The following is a 10,589-nucleotide window of genomic DNA, read 5'->3' on the forward strand; positions in this document are numbered from 1 at the left end:
CACACACACACAGTCAAATGTGTGTGTGTGTATATAATGTATGTGCATATTTGCAGTGGTGCATGTCTGTAAGTGAGCGTGACTGTGTGTGTGTGTGTGTGTGTGTGTGTGTGTGTGTGTGTGTGTGTTGATGTATGTTTATGACTTTGTGTGTGTACAGCCACACCAAAATAGTACACACACACACACACACACACACACACACACACACACACACACACACACACACACACACAGGCTCATGCTTGTTCTTTTCCTCCTGGACCAAGCCATCAGCAAAATAATCTGTGTTAGTGTGTGTGTGTGTGTGTGTGTGTGTGTGTGTGTGTGTGTGTGTGTGTGTGTGTAATTAGAACAGGAAAGTGTGACAGTGAGCAGGAAGTCTAACATGCACTTCAGTTTACTGGAATTCAATTCAAACTTTATTGTCCCACGAGGGACGCTGGTGTGCTGCCAGTCACACACACACACACACTCACACACACACACACACACACACACACACACACACACACACACACAGCCTGACCAGCTGATGAGCAGGCTGACTCAGGTCCTTGCAGAGAAAAAGTCAAAACGACAAAGTCTGATGCATGAATGAGATCAGCCTGGGACGCTGACATCACTCTGACATCATCACTGTGACATCATCACTCTGACATCATCACTCTGACATCACACAGTTTTTTATGAGTATTGCAGTCAAAGTGCAGGCAGCAGCGAGACACGCGACACATCATATGAAACATGTCCTTCAGTCTCTTCTGCCTGCACCATGACCTTTGACCTCTGGCAGGTGAGAGCGAGCCGTTCAGGTGCAGTGGGAAAACAGAGTTGAGCAGGCTGTGGTGTGTTGTTTTTGCCGGTGGACTGGGCCGACCTCGTCCCGGCTCCAAACCTTAAAGGGATTCAATCCAAACAAAGTCATTAGTTCACCACAGAGGCCATGCTGGGTTTCTGCTCTGTGTGGGTGTGTGTTGGTGTGTGCTGGTGTGTGTTGGTGTGTGTGGGTGTGTGTTGGTGTGTGTGTTGGTGTGGTGTGCCATCTCCAGCAGATCCCACTCTGCTCAGATGGATTTAATTACACTCAGTTTGTGGAAACATGAAGTGGATTTTTTTGGTTCGCTGATGAATTCCTCTTCAAGTTCAGTTCTCAAACACGACACAACGTCCCAACGTGGCCTCACACTGCAAAACCAGGAACCCACTGATGTTTTTAAAATGTCATTTTCAACCATCAGTTCAGTTACATTCAGTTACACCTATTTGAGAGGAAAAATACAAAGTTTTATCCAGATGTATTGATATTTGGGCACATTAATCGTTAATTTAGTGCCTCAGGGAGGAAAAAGCTGCCAGACTCCACAGATTCACTGCAAAACGTCAAAATCTTACCAAGATTATTTGTCTTATTTCAAGTCAAAAATGTCTTATTACTAGTCAAAATATCTCATTACACTTAAAATAAGACATGATCACCTCAGAAGTAACTTGTTTTTAGACAATTTTCACTTGTTTCAAGTGAAAATTTACTTGAAACAAGAAACAAATTCTGCCAATGGAACAAGCAAATTTTCGCTTGTGACACAAGTGAACAAGTGAAAATTTGCTTGTTCCATTGGCAGAATTTGTTTCTTGTTTCTAGCAAATTTTAACTTGTTTCAAGTAAATTTTCACTTGAAACAAGTGAAAATTGTCTAAAAACAAGTTACTTCTGAGGTGATCATGTCTTATTTTAAGTGTAATGAGATATTTTGACTAGAAATAAGACATTTTTACTTGAAATAAGACAAATAATCTTGGTAAGATTTTGACTTTTTGCATTGTTCCACTTTGGGCGATGGATATTTTATTTTGAAGTCGACTATTAGTCCAGTCATTTTAAACCAAATAAGGGGTCAACGTCAAACAAATTGCAACAGAAGCAAACTCAACTGATTTTGTATCCTCAGTCTGTCCTGAGTGAGGGAAAAAAGCCCCAAAGAATCCCACTGGGGGAAAGTTTCAAAAAAGACCAAAATATAGCCCATTCAAACGCCTATTAACTTTTTTTCTCATGTGAATAGGGTAAAAATTTTAACCTTTAGGTATCACCATGAAAATTGCTGAGTTGATTACTTACCTTAAGACAAATAAAAAATGTATTGCAAGTTTGTTGAAATTGTTTAGTAACATGAGCTAATTTGCATAAATCTGCATAAACGCCACAGTTTTACTACCGAGGGCATATAAAGTGGTCTTCTTATGATACTAGCATGAAAATTGGGATGAGCTGTCTCCATGGGTCACTTGACAAGAAACCACTTAGACATTTCAAAATGGCTGCCATTTTTCAAGATTACTACCACCTTAGTGGAGCAGTTATGACATGCTCCTTTCTTTTTGAGAACCTCGTCAAGGCTCTAAGGTGCAACTGCCAGTCAGACTGCAGCACCCTGAGATGCAGTTGTAAAAAAAAACAAACAATATGGGATACACCCCAGCCTGTGGACACTGCAGGGGAGTCAAAGCAGATGGCCTGTGACGAGGATGAAGATGAGATTCTCTAGTTGTGCATTGAGTATGTAATTTGATAGTTGGATCCAACCACTTTTTATTTTACCCTATACCTTTTGTCTTCTGCATTTTCCTTGTCTCCTTGTTCCTTCTTCCTTAATGTTCATTGGCAGCCTAAATGGGTTCCATTCAGACCTTAATGTTTAGTATTTGACTGTTATATGTCAACAGGATTGATTATGAGATTTTCACCTGGCTATACCCAATCTGTTGTAGCGTTTATGCAAATTAGTGTGTACATCAGGGTAGGAATTACACAGTTTTAGGGGCAAGGCCATTTGGCCTTTGGTGTTGCAACTTTTTTGAGGGCATTAAGGCCACATGCCAGGGCACCAAGGCCATTGAGTAAAATGCTTTGACTTTTAACCTATACTATGAATGAAAATCATGACTTCATACAATAAAAAAAAAAAAAAAAAAAAAAAAAAAAACTCATACAAAATACAATGCGATTACACAATTATTACCAACAAAATAAAATGTATAATCAAAATGTATTCATACTGTGGGCATTTCGCTCTCAAAATATCAAAGATTTGCTGGTTTTCTCTCCGTTTCAGTGGAAACACATGAGATCTTTTAATAAACTCCCCCAATTTAACGTCAGCTCCGATTAATGCAGCTAAGCAGCAAAAGTAAGGACAGTAAGTCACATTAAGGCTGAACAGAGTTATAGAATCACCTTTTCAGGCTGTTATTAATTTATCTCTGAAATAAAGACCACAGCTTTCATAGATGTGTTAATTTATTAAATGTTCATTTCAATGTACAGATGCAAACAAATTGACGAATTAATTAAATCAATGGCCTATGATTAATAGGCTAATTCATAACTGATAACTGAACATTAACAGATTAATAACAAGTACTGTCCGTGGTGCTGAATCTGTCTCAGCAGATTTTCCTTGGAATCTCCGTGGATCTTGTTTAGCTCTTCTTTCCTTCAGGTGTGAAATCAGCTGTTTGCCCGGTGTTTGTCAGGTAGTCTTGTAGACATTTAACGGCCCAAGACGTTGACCGAGCCGTACCGGCTTCATTTCCTGACCTCTCCAGCTGATCCAGTGGAGCGGAGTGTGGAGTGAAGTGCGGAGCCTGTCATAACAATAGCTGCCCGACGCTGTTAGCTGTTGCGCTAGACTTTTTCCACTTTCTTTTTCTTTTGTGTCTTCTTTGTCTTGTGGCCCGGCCCACCGGGGAAATCCCCGGTTTCCCCATACGCCAGTCCGCCCTTGTTGCGCTCGCATGCAAAACATTGCTTTGCTTTAAAGTCACCGACCTGAGCGGAAATTGAATTCATTTTCGGTCGGGATTCGCTTTTTTTCACCTCGGGATTTTCTTGCATTCATAACCTTGAGAGAATGACTCCTTTGGGCACACAGGCCAAATTTGCCGCGAGGGATACAAATATTTTCAGGGCACTACGGCCAAAGCAAGGGGCAACGACGGCCATGGCCGTCATGGCCGTGGTATAATTCCCACCCTGGTGTACATATATTCAAATATGCACCATTTGCTCATGTCAATAAACAATTTCAAAAAACTTGCAATACATTTTTTATTTGTCTTAAGGTAAATAATCAACTCAGCAATTTTCATGGTCATACCTAAAGGTTAACATTTTTACCCTATTCACATGAGAAAAAAAGTTAATAGGCGTTTGAATGGGCTATATTTTGGTCTTTTTTGAAACTTTCCCCCAGTGGGATTCTTTGGGGCTTTTTTCCCCTCACTCAGGACAGACTGAGGATACAAAATCAGTTGAGTTTGCCTCTGTTGCAATTTGTTTGACCTTGAGTCATAAAATGGCTCGGCTATAGTTTTTCAGTGTGTAATGCTGCTAGCTTACATGTCAATCTGACCAAATCTAAACATAAATGTCTGTTTTTATTCTCCGTATCTCTGACCGACCTGGTGCGGCGGTGGTCCGACCTGCAGCCGCTTCATGAAAGCTTCACCTTTTGCTTTTCTAAACTCTGTGAGGCTCGGAAAAAAGTCAGAAACATCGGAGACCTGCAGCGACCTCTCCTCACCACAGGGGGCGCCAGAAACAAGAAACACATGGATCTGATGGATTTATCGCTTTTAATGTAAACAAGAACTCCAGAGTCCAGAGGGAACTAATCTGGAGCTCACGTGTGTTTTGGAAAGTCACTTTTCAGAGCACAGATTCCAGATTAAGGCCCAGTCGTGTCTTAATTTAATCCCAGTCCAGGAGCAGATTAAATCCACCACACGAAGCAGCACATCTGTAATGTGAATGTAAAGTAACTAAACTTCAGCGGGGCATAACACTTTCTAACCGGCTCAGTTTGATGTGAGGAGTCAGAAGTCACCTGTGGGACTCCACCTGATACGGCTAAGCCCCGCCCCCTCCGCAGCTCCTCTGACAGCTCGTTAAATATTTCAGCTCCGAGGCTGGATCTGTTACCGCCTGGAGACACAGGCTGGCTCTGCTGCCAGGCCACATGAGTCACATCCACCACGAGCACCGCGTGTGTGTGTGCGTGTGTGTGTGCGTGTGTGTGTGCGTGTGTGTGTGTAGGTGTACACCTTATGGCGAGTGATTCCTCTGCTGACGCGTTGCTCTGCAGTGTCAGAGCTGACTTCAGTTTGTTTACTATGCATTGCTGCAGTTGGTAAAGCAGTAAAGTCTATCTGTGTGTGTGTGTGTGTGTGTGTGTGTGTGTGTGTGTGTGTGTGTGAAGACCCAGTAACTGGGGACTGCTTGTCCAACTGAGGACAAAAAACATGACAGCATTTGGAAAAAGATGGTTTTTGGATTCGGTGGTTAAGTTTAGGATTAGGTTAGGGCTAGGATTAGGTTAAAATTGGGATTAGGATTAGGATTAGGTATGTCGTGGTTATGGTTTGGGTTAGGGTCTCCAGGAAATGAATGAATGAATGCAAGTCTATGTAATGTCCCTCAAAGTGAGCTAAGTAAACCTGTGTGTGTGTGTGTGTGTGTGTGTGTGTGTGTGTGTGTGTGTGAGCTCCAGCTGTGTTCCTGTGCTGTGTGTGTAGGTCTGTCAGCTGATCTCAGGTCAGTTGTGGCCTGGGCTGAACTCGATGCCCCTGCAGGGTTACAGTTTCCTGCTGTCCAGCCGCTTCACTGCGTTCCTCATTTCTTTCTCCCTCTTCCTTTATTCTCTGGATGCTGCGCTGCTCTTAAATGTATTTCCAGGAAGCCTGAGCTCCTCTGGCTTTTGGCTCGGAGTCCAGCTCAGTTTTTCTCTCTTGTCCCACGCGAGGCGTTTGGCTCGACAGAAACAGACATCAGACAGCACGAATCTGCAGTGAAACCAGGACAGAAAATACAGTTGGAGTCGGTGTAAAGACAATAAAAACCACATGACCGACACCCGCAGCAGCACAGTGTCACACAACCTCATTTGCTTCCTGGTTTGGTGCCGGTAACCATGGAGACGAGGGCGGGGCTGCGGCGAGCTCTCTGGCCGGGCGGGGGGCAGCCTCAGGTGTGTCAGGCTGAGCTTACAGAGAATCCACAAATACAGTTTACTCCTCTGGACGTCCAGTGGTTCAGTTCCTATGGGTAGCATTTCCTATTAGCTTAGCATAAAGACTTAAAGTCTATGGGAGTCGTTAGCCTGGCTCTGTCAAAGTGAAAAAAAAACAAACCTTCCAGCAGCTCTGACGCGTCTGATTTACACAGTGGATCATGTGGATTTGAAATATGCTAAGCTAACAGGAAATGCTACCCATAGGAACTGAACCACTGGACGTCCAGATGTGGACATGGTGTCCAACATCTGGTCTCAGTCTGGGGACGTCGGGAAAAAAGGGGATTTTACCCAAAACATTTGAGTCGTTTTGCAAGAGAGTGCAGCTGAGACGTTTCATGACGTCTGATATGATTTGAATATGTAATATGTGACTGAGGTTTAAACTGGCGCACGTGGTCCTGGCGGCTGCAACGCTGCAACATTCATGTTCAGTTGAGCGTCTTGCTCAAAGACACTGCGGCAGGTCGCTTCACTTATAACTGACCTTTTCTGAAACCGCATCAAGAATAAACGACTCCACAATGCAAACTATAAAAATCTTTTCACTATATAATTAATTTGTTATGTTCAATAAACACAGGAACATAAAAAAATCCAGCTGGCTTCTCATGTGCATTTATGAAGATTTAATTAGATGAAACTAACGATTCCCCGCCTGAGGGAAATGGGAAAATAATGGGAAACAGAAAAGACAGAAAACAGAAAAAAAAAAAAAACACAGAAAAGACACCATAGGATACAAATGAGCAGAGAGAAGATTGGGCCGAAATGTAATCAAAATGACAATTACAGCTGTAGAGTGTATTATTAAGAAATTTGTGAATGGAAATTAAGAAAATACAGGAATCACAGCGTGTATGCTGAGAGTGCAAATAACTGATAACAATGAATAATAAAAAAAAAGAAGAATGAAATACATTCACTATCTCAGAGAAAATATGTGTGGTGAATATAAACTGCAAGTATAAATGTATCAAGAAATAATTCAAATTTGCAAAAGTGTGACGACAATAACAACAACAACAACAACAACAACAATAATAATAATACTTTATTTATATAGCACCTCTCATACATCTCATGTAGCTCAAAGTGCTTTATAATATCGTGAGAGAAAAACTCCCAAAAAACAAGAATTTCAAACCAAATACTGCAAACAGACAGCAGAAAAAAACAAAAAACAAAAAACAAATATCAACAAGATATACTGTATGAAAGATGGAGATAAAACAAGTTATAGAAACAGAATATGGGGAAACAAAGGAAGACATAAAAATGTAAGACAGGAGGACATAAAAGCAATAAAATATGTAAAATATGTAAATAATAATAATAGAATAAAACAAAGAAAGTGTGACTTAAAAGCAGTATTGAATAAATAAGATTTCAGTTGTTTAAAAAGGAAGGGAATTCCATGGTTTTGGTGCGAGTTAAAAAAGGCTTTGCTGACGACTCTCTTATTTATGTGACAGTTTGTGTTATTACTTCTGTTTAACTGTTAATACTTCTGTTGAAATTGTTCATATTCCTATCTTTTTATAATCCTTGTTCATAGTGTTTATATTGCTTACTGCTATTTATCATGTGTATACTGTATATTTCTTCTAAATTTGCACATTGACCCACCTCTATGCACATTTTATACACCCATGCACACGTTTTTTTTCTTTTTTTTTTTTTGCACATTGCTTTTTGCACACTGGGTTGTACTTAGGTTATTCTGTTGTTCTGTTGTTAGGTTATTCTTATTCTGTTATACTTAGATCTTATTCTTTATTTCTATTTTTTATTTACTTAATCTGTAATCTGTGGATACTGCTGAAGAAAATGTGAATTTCCTGCGGGATGAATAAAGTATCTACCTACCTACCTACAGTTGAGAGCCTGAATGCACACGATGGTGCAAAGTGTAGCTGTATGCACATCAGCGGGTCTGCAGGAAGCCAAAATGAATGGAAAATGTTTCTCTCCCTCAGATTGTAACCTGTGTGTGTGTGTGTGTGTTGCAGGAGAGCGCCCGTTCCCGTGCACGTGGCCCGACTGCAACAAGAAGTTCGCCCGCTCCGACGAGCTGGCGCGTCACTACCGGACACACACCGGCGAGAAGAAGTTCAGCTGCCCATTGTGCGACAAGCGCTTCATGCGCAGCGACCACCTGATGAAGCACGCCCGCCGCCACTCCGACTTCCAGCCGTCCATGCTGAAGCGGCCGTACGGTGGCGGCGGCACCACCGTCGTGGCCGGCGGCGGCGGCGGCACCCGCTCCGGCTCGCTCAGCGACTACAGCCGCTCGGACGCCTCCAGCCCGACGCTCAGCCCCGCCAACTCGCCTTAAAGTGGAAAACAAACCAACCCTCCTGCAGCACTTCAGCGTACGGTGGCCCTGGATGTTGATCTCGGGGTCGCTTTGTTTTGTAATCCCGCCGCTCCCTGGCGGATCAGGTAGGAAAACCCGGCAGGACGGCTGGAACGTGGCGGCGGAGCGTCCAGCCTCCGTCTGTCCGCCTGGCTGGTACCGTCCTCACCCAACACACACCAACCACAACCGCAGGACCGATTCACTTCCTGTGCGGGGAAATCGACCGCAGCAGCTCCTCGTCCGGTCGGATCCTCCGGGACGGACGCGTCTCTGATTGGACGCTGAACGGGAACCTGCTCATCGCTCTCGTCTTGCACAGATCCTCCTGAAGCTTTTGCCAATTCCGCGCTTGCCGTACTGTGTCGTACATTCCTGCTTACCGTCGTGCAATCTCTCAGAGACACAGACTTTTTTGCCTTTTATCAGTGAGAAAAACTAAACTATACATGTCTTCTTTTCTCTTTTGTAATCCTGGTATTGCTGTTGTTACATTTCTTTTTTTTTTTTCCTGAAGTTAATAGGAACCGTGACGAGGTTGAAACAGGAATCAGAACAGGAATGTGATGCCAGTAAAATCTGAAACTCATAGGGGAGATCAACATTAACGCCTCAGGATGAAATCATTGTACTATCCACTTAACTTGACCGCACAGAAAACCTAGACTTCACTTTACCATGAGCTCCAGTCAGGCTGGAGCTCCTGCCCGGCTCAGGGAAGCAGCAGAGGCTTGAAAGAATGGAACAAAATGATGTCTCACACACACACACACACACACACACACTCACACACACACACACACACACACAGAGAGAGAAATTGCACTTCTTTAAAAACAGTCAGTGATGTTTCATTTCCACATGCAGGCAGATAAGTGAGCGAATGATTTTGGGAAACCGTCCCAGTCCAGTTAGAATATCATTTTTTTCCCCCTCACACAGCTGGCGGTCCTGCAGAACAGCTCAGAGTCCCGTTTCAGGATCGTTTTCTAAAAACTCCTCGCCGAAGAGACGGGATAATCGCCGTCTTGAAAACCCCTCCGCTGGTTTTATGTTTCTTCTGATGTTTTTTAAAAAGGACTCTGCCAGCTCAAACCGTACGACTGCAGACTGAGCAGCCATGTCCTTGGCTCTGACTTATCTGACGTCCTGAACCACAGTCTCACTCACACACACACACACTCACACACTCACACACACACACACAGCCTGAGGTCTGACCCAAACTTACTGCAGGAAGCATCAGATACCTGCTTTTTTCCAGCGTTAAGTCTAAAGGGAGGCCGCAGACTGAACTGAAGGTTTAAGGCTTTAGACAGCTTGCTTTTTTTTTTTTTTTTTTTTTTTTTTTGCACATGCGCACCGCGAGCATGATTTATTTTAAAAGTACCGTGGAAAAGAATTGCTTCTTTTGCTTCTTTCGATGTGGAAACACGATTGATAAACAGGAATTGATGCATGCAGAGAAATCTGGAAAACAGAAATTCCCTAAAAATGCAGATAAACACACAGCCAGCATCAAATCGAACAGGCTCCTCCCACTTTATCCCTTCTATACAGCATGGTATGACACACACACATCCATGCAGCACACACACACACACACACACACACAGACATGCATATAGATGCTGGTGTGTGTGTGTGCGGTGGCAGCCACAGTAGACACCGCTGTGTATTCATGTTGCATGTTTGCAGCTGCAGGCTGTTTTCTTCCCTGAAAGTTAGACGGTAGAACCAAATGAGCACAACACAGACACAGAGTCAGGGCAGCCGTCAGACCTCTGCACCTCTGCACCTGCAGCTGCACGCCACGCAACACCTCATCTACCTGAAAGATTTCTTTTTTCTGTTTTCCTGGGCGAAAGGCGAAAAGCAGCAGCAGCAGTTCAGCGCAGTAAAAGCCGGGACAGCTTCCTGCCCCGGCTGAGGGCGTGAGAACAGACATGCAGGGGATTATTATTATTATTATTATTATTATTATCATCACTGTTGTTGTTATATCATCACGGCGTCTGTGTGTGAGGAGAGGAAGAGGCTAATTACAGGCTGTCAGACAGTAAAACGCGTGCAGGCACGACAGGACGGGACGTTCAGGTTCTGCAGCGAACCGTCCCGGGACAGTTTGTGTCTTCTGCTTTTTTAACGAGTTAGCA

At 43.3% G+C, this 10,589-nt stretch overlaps 1 protein-coding gene across 1 annotated transcript in view; it reads left to right on the forward strand.

Annotated features, from left to right (window-relative positions):
• Positions 1–9,616, forward strand: part of LOC115356947 (Krueppel-like factor 13) — a 34,200-nt gene extending 24,584 nt beyond the window's left edge. The window contains exon 2 of the mRNA XM_030048268.1: positions 8,087–9,616. Coding sequence (XP_029904128.1) covers positions 8,087–8,412 — 326 coding nt within the window. The 3' untranslated portion in view covers positions 8,413–9,616. The remainder of the gene's footprint in view (positions 1–8,086) is intronic.
• The last annotated feature ends 973 nt before the right edge of the window (positions 9,617–10,589 follow it).

Source organism: Myripristis murdjan, chromosome 3 (genome assembly GCF_902150065.1).
Source record: "Myripristis murdjan chromosome 3, fMyrMur1.1, whole genome shotgun sequence".
NCBI classification, from domain to species: domain Eukaryota; kingdom Metazoa; phylum Chordata; class Actinopteri; order Holocentriformes; family Holocentridae; genus Myripristis; species Myripristis murdjan.